The 15952-nt window shown below is 40.4% G+C and overlaps 1 protein-coding gene across 2 annotated transcripts in view; it reads left to right on the top strand.

Annotated features, from left to right (window-relative positions):
• Positions 1–15952, top strand: part of cd2ap (CD2-associated protein) — a 289563-nt gene that overhangs the window by 251767 nt on the left and 21844 nt on the right. For both annotated transcript variants that reach the window (XM_050058858.1, XM_050058859.1), the window contains 4 exons: positions 4172–4328; positions 4687–4796; positions 7321–7436; positions 8796–8879. In XM_050058858.1, coding sequence (XP_049914815.1) covers positions 4172–4328; positions 4687–4796; positions 7321–7436; positions 8796–8879 — 467 coding nt within the window. The remainder of the gene's footprint in view (positions 1–4171; positions 4329–4686; positions 4797–7320; positions 7437–8795; positions 8880–15952) is intronic.

A 15952-nucleotide genomic window follows, 5' to 3' on the forward strand; every position in this document is an offset into this window, starting at 1 on the left:
TACCTAGTAATATGTGGGAGGGGGGATATGAGACACCACGCCTGTTCTTTCACAAATAAGGAACTGATGATCTAAAATTACGTAAAAATGCGTATTTTTTTGTAAAATAATATGAAAATTTTTCACCCCTGGCTGGCCGATGCACCGCCATGGGGCCTCTGTGTCAAAAATGCCAGGGCCTCTTTTTGGTCCCAGTCCGTCACTGGTCATACCTCAGAAACAGAAGGGGAGCCATATGGACAGATACTGAAATGGTGACACTAATCTTGAAACTGTGCTGATTGTATAGATCTTCTGTGCTGCTGGGTTGAAGATGTGTGTGAAGCAGACATGTTTAAGACTTTGTAGTTTCTTGTGGCAACATCCATATTTAAAGTATTGTCAACTGTCATGGCTACATATGAGTCTGGACAGAAATAGATGTAATCTGTAACCACGTTGCATAACTCTGATTTTTTTTATGTTTTAGCGAAGGCACCATGATCATGCAGATTTCACCTCTCAATGAGCAACTCACATTCTGAAGTGATACGTTATTTGAATCAAACAGTGGTTCCAGATCTGTTATCTTCAGTCTTTGACTGTAAAAATGTAGTAAAATCTCTCATACTGTTTTTCTTTCTTTTTTTCCTTCTATGTCACACTTAACTGTGTTTACCAGGTATTTCTGGGCTTCAGCAAGTTCCACAGAAATAATGACCAGTGTGATTTGTTATGTTATACTGTGAAGTTAGTTAGGAGTTTTATTTCACAGACAAAAATCATCACCCCTTACCATTAACAGCTACTTCTGTTGTCCTCTCCCCTGTGAGAGAGAGGGAGGGGTTGGAGAGAGCCGACATCCACACTAAACCAACTTAATCTGAAAACACGTGTTTTCCTCTCGACTTTGAGAAGAATCATTCACTCTGACCCCACTAATTTGAGACCCACCTCTTTCTAGATAATCACTTTAATGCTCAGTTTTGTTTATTGATAAATTAAAGAGGGAGGAGAGACTGTTTTTCCAGATTTTAGTGTTAAATAAATTGTGTAAATTCTCATGTTCCTTTTCACATTGAGAGTAGGTGTTTCTGTGGTGATCTGGAGAATTCAAGGATGAGGCCAACCACAGAGTTCTTTCTTAATGCACGTTTAATTATGAGCTCGGATCAACATGGCTACATGCAGAAGCTATGTGATGATTGTGAACAGAGAGAGACACAGCTTATATAGGATGGTGGCATGTATACTATGGGTCCATGTCATTGGTCCGACAGCCCATTGGTCCGACATCCCATTAGTCCGACGGTCCGCGGTGCTGAACTTCTCCCGGCAGGCGTATTTCTGCCTTGATGGTACGCCGTGACCGGCTCTGGGTCAGCTGGGAAAGGCTTGAGGCGAAGCAGGCTCACGGCTTATGTGTTTGTCACTTTCTTTTTCATTTTAACCCACACCATGATCTTTTCCTAACCCTAACCAAGTGGTTTTTGTGCCTAAACCCAACCAGACCTTAACCACAGGGCATCATGATGATTTCAGAACAACTGGACTTGCGAACAATGGTCAGTTCCTGTATACTATTACCTAAAATGGTGCCTTGACACATTTAACTTGACCTTGGGCCAACTAAAATTAGTCTAAATTGTCCATTCATCAGTAAGCCTAGCACTTCTGACGCCATGACGTCTATCATAACGGAACATGATCCCCAGGGGTCTTGACCAAGTATCCACTGGTCAGTGGAGATGTAAAAATACATACTAACACACACTGTCTCATTGTGTCATACGGATTACTGTTAATTTATTACGCTGATCTGTTCTGTACGACATCGATTGCACGTCTGTCCGTCCTGGAAGAGGGATCCCTCCTCAGTTGCTCTTCCTGAGGTTTCTACCGTTTTTTTTTTCCCCGTTAAAGGGTTTTTTTGGGGAGTTTTTCCTTATCCGCTGCGAGGGTCATAAGGACAGAGGGATGTCGTGTGCTGTAAAGCCCTGTGAGGCAAATTGTGATTTGTAATATTGGGCTTTATAAATAAAATTGATTGATTGATTGATTGATTGACATGTAAATAGTTGTTTCAGATTGTATCCTCTAAGATGGATCAATAAAGTAAGGCAGACAAATCAGAAAGTCTGTTGGATGGAAACAGTGCGTCAGTCAAAAAGATGCAGATAGCAACAGAGAAAGGGAGGAAGACAGGGGGAAATGAGAAGAGGATGTGTTGAATACTTCAGGACTGTCTTGTCCTGTTGCAAAACCACAACACTTTATCAAGTAATATATTCAGGAAAAAAACATTGTTTTCTGTCGGGCTGTTATTTTAGGCCACATCCACACTACTACCTTATAGTTTTAAAGTTGTAACTATTACGTCATTAGTTCTGTCTATGCAGAGATCGAGCTATAGAGTTACTGCAAAGTCCCCTCTTTATGCTTCCTTTGCATTTTTTCACAGAACCAAATGACATGTATGTTTTTGTATAGCGTGTCCTAGGAATGGTTAGAGCCTGGATATGAGTTATCATTTTTGCACTCCTGGTTCATTTGTCTTGAAGACAATTGATTTTAAGTAGGTTAGCGTTTTTTGCCTGAAATAAGGTTTGTGGTCAGCACAAGCTCAAGAGACTTTCATTTTTGTTCTACAACATAAAATGCATCAGTAAATACCCCACTGGTGAATTTTGAAGCTTTTATGTATCTTAAAAAAGGCGGTTGCTAAGAAGTGGTTAAGTGAGACAACAGAATGTTATCACACCGAACACGGCTTCACAGCATTGTTGTGGTGACCATGTTAAGTGAAGTGACTGTTGTGTAGTTTGTTTACAGCCTAACAGTAGCTTTTTACTTCTGTTGATTGCATTTAAAATCATAACAGTGGTGTTCATTTGTGAAAATTATCTTGATGCGGTTCAATCCTCGGCTCCTCCAGTAGGCATGTCGAACTGTCCTTGAGCAAGATACCTGAACCCAAGTTGTTCCTGATGGCTGTTCCATCAGTGTGTGAGTGTGTTAAAAAGCAGATGGCATGAATGTGTGTGTGAATGTGACTTGTAGTGTAAGAAGTGCTTTGGGTGGTCGGAAGACTGGAGAGATGCTATACAAGTGCAGGACCATTAACCATTTGATGAACAAAACATGTAAGTATCATAAACATTTGATTGCCACAGAGCCTATTTTCTGCAATAATCCAAAATCCAATGGATAAATCCCATAGGCCTTTTGACAAAAGAACCAGGGCAAAGCTCTCTCTGAATCTCTCTGAAGCACTCTTTTTGCTTTAAAATGACTCCCACCACCTTCACCACCTTATACTCACGTGATCCTTTCAGTTACAGTACTATCTCAGCGTCTATCCAAGCAAAGAAATCTCTAGCCTTACTTCTTGCCATCTCTGGAGTATTCTGTAACAAAGCAACTAACTGCAAAGTAGACAATCAGCTTCCTGCTTATATCAGGAAGCATGAGACCAGTATAGAGTGTTCATATGATATGTGTTTTGGGCAGTGTAAGTATGGCTGTAGATTGTTTTTGAAACAGTGCTTAAACGTGTGTACAGAGATGATTTTTGTTACAAAATTAAAATGTAAGGATGTGGTCCTAGTTTCAATATACTTAAGGTCAGGTACTGTGTGTCCACATAGCAACAGCACTAATAAAAGCACTGTTCTGTTTTATCATGAGACTTGGTTATGTTTAGATAACAGTATTAGATATCCTACTCATCAAACAAAGCTGTCCATTGAGTCAGTGTTTAGACTGGCTCAATTGGTTGGCTAGTGTTTTTAGAGGCTCGCTGTCATCATCTTTTGCAGACATAATGTTCTGAAAAGTAAGCATATGTATGTCTGCTGCTCTTGTACAGCATCTTATAATGCTAAATATGTCCTGAGCATTAACTTAAAAAAAGCACTAAACATACTGTTAGACTGCTGACTGAAGTTCAGCTGTTGACAAACTTCATCAGCAGACAAGCTTGTTGAACAAGCTTTTTTAATTGTAAAGTCGATTGCAGAAAAGTGAAATGTAGTCAGTTTCAATGTTCTCTTAGAGACTTTATCATATATGCATACAATTTCTCCTCTCTGGCACTCTGTTTCTCTTTTATTGTTCACAGCTCCATCCAAATTTAGTCCATCTTCACTTCTCCAACTTTCCTTTGAACTCTGCTTGTATTTCCCCCTTTCAGCTGACAAGCCTATTCCAGATCACAAACCATCCAAGCCCGCAGCACCGCTGGTGCCACCCAAGAAGCCAGTTCCTCCTCCTGGGAAAGGCAGACCGGGACCAGGAAGCCTCCCACCAAAGAGGCCAGACAAGCCTCTCGCACCCTCGACAAACCTCAAGTACGTCTTATCACCTCTGTCCATTCATCTTTCTGTCCAGCATCTGTTCGTCCAGCCTGTTTGCTGTCTTTCTGAAGGACTCTAACCTTTCTAAACTAAGACTGTCAGTGCTTCTGTATCCATACAGCACCAGTGAAAGTCCTGTCTCTTGTAAAATGATGTTAAGGTATAAGGTACTCTCAAGAAATTACATTCTGGCATTCATGACATCTATGACAAGGGAAAGTAGACAGTAATGACAGATGACATGGCCTTTGCAGTGCACAGATAGGAAGTGTTCTGTCATTTCCTGTTGTTTCTTGTATATATAGAGAAAGTATTTTTCCAATTCTTTTCCACGTTCCTGTTTCTCATGCAGGCACAATGGAGAGGTGCCTTCCACACGACCAAAGTCCGACTTTGAGCCATCATTGCCCATCAAACCCAAAACACTGTCTGGGGACTGGGGGGAGAAGTCCTCAGATGTGGGTATGTACAGTATTACCTACAGATGGTATCAATCCTGATCTTAGTTCTCTTCTGGCTTTGAACTTGGTGAAAAAGTATCATGCATTTATCAATCCTCCCGTATGATAGATTAGATGATTAGATTGAACTGAATTGAGAAACTCTGTAGAGGAAAATTAATAATAGTTGTTAAGGGGGGAATATTTATTCCTCATTTATTTTTTCCACTAACAGTTCCCTCAAGTCAACCCTTTAAAAATTGCCAACAAACAGTTTGCAGCAGTCAGGTTTTGCATATTTTAGGCATTAATGTGATTTTGGTGCCTTTTATAAAATGGTGAAAGAAGACATGCAGAGCTTTAAATGGCATCGGGTCCAATAACAAAAGCAGAGCTCAGTGTAAGTCAGAGAGGAATCACAAAAGACAGGAGGAGTGAACAGTAACAGGTGGAGCCATCACTGAACAGATGAATAGTTTAGAGACTGAGGTTTTGGAGTTGAAGTAAAGGGTTTAGTGATAAACAGGGGAGCAGACAGGGAGGCACAAAGGTCCAGAGAAAAGACAGTTGAGATGATCCTAACAGAGCTGACCCTAAGGTAGTTCATGGGAGAGTCCCCTGTTTGTGACAGAATGCTTGTAAAGGTGATGAAGAGCTGCTAAAACTCCACACTTTGCTCCAGAAGACAGTCTGACACACATTGCCATGGAACATGAAAATTCAATCTTTACTGCAATCACAGGCAATGCTTTCTAACTGCAGCAGTTTACCACTGTGGAGCTGCAAAGTGCTGTCACGCAAGAGGTGCTAAAGTTTTTTCAGTGTTGCATAACAGAAGTGGGAATGACTCATTCGTTCCTGTTTAAGTTTGTTGTGCTCTTTCGCACACACACACATAAACTAACTGTATGTCATTAATTCTCTAACAGTTGCTTTTATTTCCATCCACTTATTTCTAAATATCCCTGTTTTTATTTCTCTGCCCTGGTGATAGCAATAGGTTTGCGTTGTCCAGCTGTATGTACGGCCCATACTAGTGAATGCAATATCTCAAGAACACCTTAAGGGAATTTCTTAAAATTTTGCACAACTGTCCACTTGGTCTCAACAATGCCCTGATTAGATTTTGGTGGGCAAGGGTCAAAGTCACAGTGATCTTGCATCTGTCTCATCCTTGTGAATGTGATATCTCTCAAGGAAGGCCTTGAAGGGATGTCTTCAAATTTAGCACAAACATCCACTTGGAATCAAGAATGAATGAATTAGAATTTGATGGTCGAAGGTCAATGGTCAAGGTTACTGTGATCTCACAAAACATGTTTTTGGTCATGGTAATCCTAAGTGCTATATTGTTGGCAAGTGGGCTTGCTTGAGTTTCTTGAAGATGTTTTACCTCTCATCCAAGAGGCGTCTTCATTTCTAACGGCAAGACACAGAAATTCCTTACACTACAGACCCGTCAAAGCAACTCCCAAAGAACAGAAGGCCTGACCTGAAGATATAAGGACTACAACACAGCACATGTGGACATACATGAGAAGTGGATGAAAAACTTATCCAACGGAAAGCTCACCCAACCAGAAATTGATGTCCTTGCCAAGGGACTGAACTTTGCTGTAACACAAAAACAGATACTGGTAGTAGATCTCATCAGGGCAACCGATTAAGCCACCGTAAACAGCAAGTTTGCAGACATGAAGGCAGAACAATCGTCACAGTAATTACTCTTAGCCACTGGTTTAGATGTGTGAATGAGAAAAAAATCAAAATAAAGGAAGTGGAAGCCCTCACAGATCACATCAATGCCATGGACTCTAACATTAAGTTCAGGCAGGAAGATGTCAGAGGACACTGTCTACCCTTCATAGACTGTGCAGTGCACATTGTGGAGGACAGAGGCCTCAATATCAAAGTGTACAGAAAATCCACACACAGATCAATACCTGCTGTTCAACTCTCACCACCCACTGGAAAACAAGCTGGGGGTCATCAGAACCCGAAATCATCGGGTTGAGAGGGCAAAGCAAAGGAACAGAAACACATCAGGGCTGCCATTAGCTAGCAAAACCACCTCTCTGTCAGAGGGGAAAAAGTCTTATGGTGCCCAGGTGGCTTAATTGTGATCCCCTCAGCTTGTTAGGAGGTAGATGCTCACAATTTCAGAACATGCCATTAACTGAGTATTATGGTCTGTATGCATAACCATAGAAATTCTGCTTTAAATGTGACTGCTACTTAAAATTTAATCATTGAATGTTCTTTCTCGGAATGTATGTTAAATAAGCTTTAGATAGCCCTGTAGGATATCTCTGTTTGCCCACTTAGCTGACCATTTCACACTTTAACTTGTGAGCATTTTTAAGAGTTGATCTTCTGCTGCTCTGCATGCTAATATAATTAACTGACAGGAAATATATATATATGTATATATATACATATATATATATATATATACATATGTGTGTGTGTATGTATGTATGTATGTATATACATATATATACACATACATATTGTCTCTCTATCTCTTCCTCATCTCTTCTTGATAGACCTGATGAGTTTTGATGAGTTGTCGTCTACCTCGGAGAAGCTCTCTCACCCCACTGCTAACAGACCAAAGATGCCTGGCAGGAGACTACCCGCCCAGTTTGGTGGAGGACATTCGGTGAGCGTACACAGCCACTCAGCATACTCACACACAGATGATGGTATAGTTGGAACTTAATTCACAGCAGGGTGTATGCAGTCCATGTTGGGATGTTTGAAACAAGCAAGATATGGAAAAGTTGTAACTGTTTCTTTCCAGTTTGCATGTTATTGCAGATTTATTTTCATAGTGAGTGTCAAGATGTCATGTCACATGGTGGATTGTCAGATGCCACAGTGGAGGGTTGGGCTCTGATAAGGGTTCCATTTCTGTTCTGGCTCTAGTAGGCAACACACCCAAACTTAAGGTCAGACAGGAACAAATGGTGGACTGTTCCCTCTGGGTTGTAAGTGAGTTGCTGTCCCAAGTGAAACAGTTCAGGTATCTCAAGTTGTTGTGCAGGAGTGAGGGTGAAATGGACTAAGAGATAGACCGGCTATTTGGTGTGGCGTCAGCAGTGATGCAGGTTTGTACTGCATGATTTGGCTACGTAACATCAATTTTCAGAAGAATCCCCAGATTAAACATTTATTTTGTCAATGCATATTTTAAGTTAATCAACTTTATAGTAGGGCTACAACTATTAATTATTTGTAATCAATTTTTCTATAATTGAACGATTATTTTTAGTTTTTCTATTTTTTCTATTTTTGGTCGACTAATCCAACAATGAATTGATAGATTATTCGAAACATAAGTGCTATATAGTAGGCAACTGGACTTGCTTACGTTTCTTGAAGACGTTTCGCCTCGCATCCACAAAGTTTCTTCAGTTCTAAATGACTGTTAGGGAGTTGCAGGCTTTAAACCCTGTGTGGGTGTGAACCCTTGCAGAGTCATAAGGGTCACATGTGAGCTCTTAGTTTCAGAGTTGTTAAGGTCACAACATGAGTCGTTGACCCACCTTGCCACCATGTGAGTCAAAAAAAAACAAAAAAACAAGTGTGGTTTCTCAGCCAAAAACAGGTTGTGACAAATCCATCTTCTTTAAATGCTTAAGTTTCTTATTTTCCTTTCTCACTCTCTTCTCAAATGAGGTCCCTCAGCTCTCTGAAACCTGTCACCTCCCGTCACTTATTCACCCTCTGGCATGTTCTATGTCATCCACACTCACAAGCAGCCCTCCTCACACGGGTCTCAGCGCCTGCCTTCCTCACCTCATCTTACAGAGCACTTGCTCTTGTCAAGGCAACACTCAGCTGCATTTGTCCAAATGATTGTGTGAGATTAATGGTCAGCCATAATTAGGGACTTCTCTAAATGTTGGCAGACTATTACTATGTTTGTTTTGTTTTATCAGTCAAGTTTCAGGAGGCTGTAAACAGAAAATCATATAAAATTGTAAATCAGTCAGTAAATAAAACTCTTCCCTCGCAGCCCAATAAGGAAGTGAGTGTGGAGAAATCCTTCAAGATTGATGAAGAGGATGCTGCCAAACCAAAGCTAACAGAAACCAGAAAGGTAATGTTGGGCACCATTATTCACCAATGTCATGATAATTATAGATGACAAACACTGTAAACAGCATGATTAAGCAATATCACACTAGAGGGAGTGCTGTTGTACTGAATGTCAGTATAGCTGTGATTTGGTCTGAGGCTCCAGGCCACAGACTCATCACGACTGTGATGTTATTTAGTATAACAGCAGGGCCTTGAGCCTGATATTGTTTTTAAACAACAGTTTTATAAGTGCCATTTATTAGTTAACAGTTATTAGAGACAACATATTATGTTCAGACCAATGATTTGCGACGAGACGAAACCACTTTCGTCACGTTGCAGAGAAAAGCTGCAGTGGTATGAACTGGCCAGGCTGAGCTTGGCTCAAGCTGGCTGATGGTGTCACCTGCAACTCATCTGGTCAAATTGCCGGTGGTTGGTTTTAGAATATAAAGCACATCACCTGTTTAAACAGCCAATCAGTTTGTAGTGAAGTTTGCTGGTCAAGTCAAAAGGACCGCAGGCGGCACACATGCGCACATATTCTCATTGACTGATTGATTGACGCTGGTTATTTATGTTATTGTGGCATATTTATTATGAATACAGTCCATCTGATGCTTGTTTTGTTTCTGTTTTGTGACATAATAGCAAATTAATTTTCTGCAGCTGTCAATCTACATAGCTCTAATATGCGCTGATGTGTGACAGTGTTTAGTTTTCCATTGCGTACTCTTCATCACTTTCTCCCAGGATTTGTCTCTCTCTTCAAGTATACCAGGTAGCTGAAATTATGTTTGTATGGAGTTTGAATCTGATAAGTTTGAAAAACCCAAGGCAAGACAAAAAATTAATATTGGGGCTTAAAAAGTCATGGAAAAATTTGGAAATCTTGTCCATAAAAAAAGTGGAAATCCTCTTTGTATCATGTGCAATCTGTATGATTCTATTTATTGTGCAGCCAGTAAAGTTCAGATTCCATTGACAGTCACTTTGGTGGCATGTGTGATGATTTTATAGCTGATCAGACAGTATGTAGCATTCTTTGCCAATGACATAGGAACACACCTGGAGGTTTGCAGTAGAGTATCCAGGCTTCTATACGTCCCCTTATCCTCTTCTGATGGACATTAATAGTTAAACTTTAATGTTGTTAATGGAAATATGTTCCTCTTTGCAGTGCATAGTTTGTTACAATGATCATTAAAGTAGGCTTATTAATGCATAATGTAATTAACAGTGTAAAACACCTGTAAAGCAAAGTGATACTTATATAGTGAGATACATAGTTCAAAGTCCCAGTGCTGTTATACTCTATATCAGCACTCATGGAATGTCTCTGTATCATAGCCTGTTGGTGACAGTTGATGACTTTCACAAAAATAACTTTTTGTCACTGCTTGTGGACTGCAATCAAACTGTCAAACTAAGCAGTGCTGATCAAATATGAATCCAGATTTGGTCATTGCATTGTATATTTCTCACCTCAGATGTTTTCAGAAACACAATTCAGTGTACTGTTTAGCTGTACCATGTGAAAGTTTGCTCAGGTTGGTGGGTGGTGCTTTGTTTTGGCTTCACAGTTTTCAACATGGTGGCCGGGTCACAAACTTTTTCATATAAATGTAAGACATATTAGAGCTCAGCTGCTTTATCATTCAGTCGATTTTATCCGCAAATATTGCTCATCACAGATATATTGGTATCAGCGAGTAGGTCCTCCAATATGTGCCATTTCTATTTGACATCTCAGGATATGTCAGACTACATCGGCACAGAAAATCAAGCATTCTTACTTTATCAGTTTATTTTTAAACTGTAAAATATCTTAAATATCTTTAATATGGAAGAATATCGGCTGATATATATCAGCCCCAAAAATCCAATATCAGTCCAGCTATAATACATGAGGATTATTGTTTGTTTCTTTAGCAACCTACATGGACAATATATCAACAACATGTAAAACAATAAACGAATAATTTGGATCTTTGTATGACTTATCTATAGTCTGTTACCTACAGTAGATATCAATCAACACGCCCTCAGTTTGGAGAAGCAGACAGGAGTACTGCCACTGAAGCTAAGCAACATACTGCTGTGGACAGGGGGCAGCAGCATAACTTATTTTAACCACCTAAAAAAATGTCAGTTTAAGTGTACGCTGTACTGAGGATATTTCCACCGCTTTACCTTGACACAGACACCCTGTTATGATGGGGAAGCAGTTAATGGCTTTAGTTTCTATGCTCTTGTCAAAGCCACCATATTCCATTAAGAAAAACAGTAATTCAAGCTTGCTGAACACAAGAGCTGCTGGCAACTGCCAGGATCAGTTAGCTTGTGTTATTGTGTGACTTCAGTGAATCTCAGCTAACCCTTTAAAATACCATAGTCAATAACACAAAAAAATAAACTATGGAGGGAGTGGTAGCCCAGCAGCTCCTGTGTTCAACAATGTTAAATTACTGTTTTTCCCAATAGAGTCTGGCTTTCAAGAAAGCAATACAGGGGCTTCGGTTCCCTGCCGGAAATCGCTGACCGATGGAAATATAAAGTGATGAAAATACTCTAAATATAGCATACACTTAAAGTGATATTGATTGTTTTAGGTGGCTAAAGTATACGTTTGGCTGCTGCTCCATTTTACAGAAGTACATTGTTTTGACTGCCATGTACTGTATGTAATACACTGACTATGGATAAGTACCTCATACGACTTCATCTCAGAAAATCCAAACTATCCCTTTAAAGGCTTTTACCAACAACAAAGTTGTCATGTTAAACACAAGCCAGACAAAACTGTGCTCTGCAGTGTGTGTGTGTGTGTGTGTGTGTATGAGAGAGAGAGAGAGAGAGAGAGAGAGAGAGAGAGAGAGAGAGAGAGAGAGTGTGAGACCAAGAGAGAGAGAGAGAAATCATGGAAAGAGAGAGGCAGACAGACAGACAGAGAGGACTACAACCTGCTGTTCACCCTGCCTGTTCAATATTTCATTAATTACCTTAGATGCTACTGTCATCTTCTACTAAGACAGCTTGACTTCCTGTAGGTGTTAAGATAATGATATGGACAGTTACAATGAAATGAGCTGCTGACGGGTGACCAATTTAAAAGAAAACCCTAAATACATAAGTAAAAAGACATATGCAGATGATACCATAAAGGCTCACTGATTCATAAAGGATAGGTTCATTTTTTTGTTTTTCTTAAAACAATATGTATCACATATGTATGTTAAGAGAGTTACTGGGCACTTTAGTCATGGGGGGGGTGCCATATACTGTACAGTTTATCCTGGTGAAGTTTCAGGTAGGTATGAAGGTATTAAAAATAAGATGCCAACCCTATTTGGCACAAATGTCCACTTGGACTCAACAATGAACTGATTAGATTTTAGTGGGCAAAGGTCAAGGTCACTGTGACCTCACAACACATGGTTTTGGCCATAACTCGAGAACTCTCATGCTAATTATGACAAAATTTCACACAAATGTCTAATAGGATAAAATGATGAAGTGATAGAATAGAATAGTTAGGGGTGTCAAATTATCACGTTAATTGCGAATAATTAATTACAGCCATATTTAACGCGCTATGTTTTTTGATCACGTTAATCTCATTTTTAATCTCTAACTTCACTGTTTCTGTAGCCTATGCCACAGAGTTGCCGTTTATAAAATCCGTCTGTAGGCGCAGGGGTTAAAGTTCTCCGGCACAGCGCCGGATTTCTGGCATGGCGAAGTTTCTGTCCGGCACGGGCAGAAGTGCTCTGCAGTGCGAGCATTTCACTCGCATTGGCCCCTAAAAATATATTTGCGAACCGGGAAAATGATTTAGACGCACAGGGTGCGAGTAAACACAACCTACTGTTTACTGTAATCAGCATCGGACGTTTTTTCATCGATAACCGATCAAATAAATGTATTTTAAAACTCGCTCCTTTGGCTCTGATACAGCCGTCTCGCTCCCTGCCTGCAGTCCCCACTGCACTGGGCTTTGTAACAATGTCCCGCCTACAGCCCCCTCTGATTGGTTACACAGCACAAGTGATAGCCAGTCAACACTGATGCCTGTGCATGCTTTCACATCATGTCACATTGAGACACAGAGCTCAGACAGAGCAAGAGAGGCTCCGGTAAGCCAGCGGTAATTTTGACAGAAACCAGACAGAAACGAAAGTTGCAATAAAAGTCCTCTATGCTGAAGTTTTAAAGTCACCACCACAACATTATATGATCAATTTCAATGATGACATGCTTGCCCAGAGGCGAAATTTCGACGTAACTGCCTGTTTAATTCACATCAAGCGCGATACAATTTTGCAAACAGCCTAAATGATTTAGCTTCTAAAAATAAATAGCACCAAGGCAAAAAAGAGATGTAGGAGCTATAAGTCAAAAAGTCTGGTAACCACTGAAAGTTTAATCTTTATTTATAAATTTATTATGCTATAAAAGTTTAATCTGAAAAGTAACTACTAAAGCTATAATCTTTTTGTTCGTTTTGCTACTAAAAATGTTCCTTTGCAACACATACATTTCTATTTCTTCATTTTGTGACCGCAACACCAAGCCCCCCGCTCCGGAAAAGATTCCAGATTTCAGGCACACAAATCTTCCGTGCTCCACATTTCAGGCACAAAATTTTTTCTTGCTTTAACCCCTGTAGGCGTACGATTGGGCTTCTTTGTGCTTGAGTTGTGGGAGAGCTGCAGCGCTATAGAGCAGAGCCCAGCATCAGCATTGTATGAAAAGCTGTCTGCCCTAGCACCTAAGTATCTGACCTCCCCGGCAACCTCCGTGTAATTTTCGGGACAATCAGGGCAGGATTCAGGATTCAGGACAACTGCTTGGATTTTGGAATTGTGCCGGACTGTGCCGAATTTTTCAGGACGGCACAGTCCTGAAATCCAAGCAGTTGTCCTGAATCCTGAATCCTGCTCTGATTGTCCCGAAAATTACACTAGTTATTACAATACTGAACTGGTGACACTAATCTTGGGTGTCCACCTTGAGACTGTGCTGATTGTATAGAACTTATGTGCAGCTGAGGTGGAAGATGTGTGTGAAGCAGCCATGTTTCCACAGACATGGATATAAACTGGAAGTGCAACTTGACAGGTTTGCAGAGGCATAAATCTGAAAGGTGGTAATTCCAGTCTTATTTATTTTTTTATTCTTTTTTATTACATTTTTAGGGCCCGAGCGACGACAAAGTCGTCCGTGAGGNTATTATTATTATTATTATTATTCCTCCAAATTAATTGCCTTTTTGGGAGGCTTAACATACCCGAAAACTCATGAAACTTTGCACTAATCTCAGAACTGGTGAAAAATTTGATATTTTAAAGACAGAAATTTTTGACAGAAATGAATTGACACGTCATAAGACGTCCTGCCAGCCCCCCAGAGTTGCGTGAAGGTGCAAGGGCCCATTCATCGCTGCTTGCAGCTTTAATTATTAGGGCCCGAGCACCTAGCGGTGCGAGGACCCAATTGAAATGCAAGGATTTTTTATTATTATTATTATTATTATTATTATTATTCCTCCAAATGAATTGCCTTTTTGGGAGGCTTAACATACCTGAAACCTCATGAAACTTTGCAGATATGTCAGAACTGGTGAAAAATTTGATATTTTAAGGGTCTCGTGCGCGGGTTCCAAAAAATGGCTCAGTAGCGCCCCCTACAAAAGTTTGAGGAAACTTGGCAGGCTTATGTAACGCTCAGAGACATACAAAAAAGCCTCATGGAGGCATGCTCTAAACCCAACAGGAGGTCGGCCATTTTGAATTTACTGTGCAATTTTGATGCATTTTTGGCCATTTCCAGGGGTCATAAATGAACGAACTAGTCCTAGAGATTTCATCCAATCGAATTCAAACCTTGGTCTGTCCCATCCCAAGACCTTGAAGATGAAAAGTTATCAAAAGCTTGAGTTTTCATCAATGCGTGCGACCGTGGGATGGCGTCAAAGTTAGGGGTCTCGCCACTAAACAGGAAGTAGTTTATAACTCCAGCATACATGGTCCAATCTTGCCCAAACTTCACAGGATTGATGACAGTCCCACCCTGAACACATCTACATGTCAATAATCAGAGATAAATATAGCGCCCCCTACTGGCAACAGGAAATGTCATGTTTTAGACTTTAATGTACATCTCCTACAGAATTGACCAGATCCATCTCAAACTTGGTGAAAAAAGTCATAAGACGTTGATGACGCTTTATTGTGAAAACTGTGAGTTTTCGTCGAAGGGTGTGGCCATGGCGTGGCGGCGAACTTTGATGTTTCGCCGTGATAATAAACGTTGCTGTAACTTGACTCCACGTGGGAATATCTTAACAAAACTTCACACATATGATGACAGTCCAGCCCTGAACACATCTACAGAGGAATTTTGAATCACCGCCATAGCACCACCTACTGGCAACAGAAAGTTACTTTATACATTCTTTGATGTCCCTCTTCTAGCAGGTTAATCAGACCCACCTCAAACTTGCTGGTCTAAGTCCTTAGACCTTGATGATACTTAGAAATGAAGCTTTTGAGTTCTCATCAAACGCTGTCACCGTGGCGCCGCCTTGTTCGCCATCAAACACGATGTTGTTTTGAAGGGACAAGGGATGCTTGAAAACTCACCAAACGTGGCATACACATCACAGGTTGCAAGTACTGTTGTCTGATGTAATTTTTGTGCTTTTATACACCAAGATGGCTCAACAGCGCCCCCTAGAACATTTCAATTAAGCAGCCCCTGAAGCTGGTTTGACCTGCATTTATGAAACTTGGTAGGCACCTGTAACACTCTATCACGTACAAAAAAGCCTCTTGGAGCCATGCTCCAAACCCAACAGGAAGTCTGCCATTTTGAATTTACATGTGCCACTTTTGTGCATTTTCCCCCATTATCAGGGGTTGTAAATTAATGAACTAGTCCTACAGATTTTATCCGATCAACTTCAAACCTTGGTCTATCTAGCGGTGCGAGGACCCTATTGAAATGCAAGGATTTTTTATTATTATTATTATTCTTCCTCCAAATGAATTGCCTTTGTGGGAGGCTTAACATACCCGAAAACTCATGAAA

This window comes from Epinephelus moara, chromosome 12, assembly GCF_006386435.1.
Source record: "Epinephelus moara isolate mb chromosome 12, YSFRI_EMoa_1.0, whole genome shotgun sequence".
NCBI classification, from domain to species: domain Eukaryota; kingdom Metazoa; phylum Chordata; class Actinopteri; order Perciformes; family Serranidae; genus Epinephelus; species Epinephelus moara.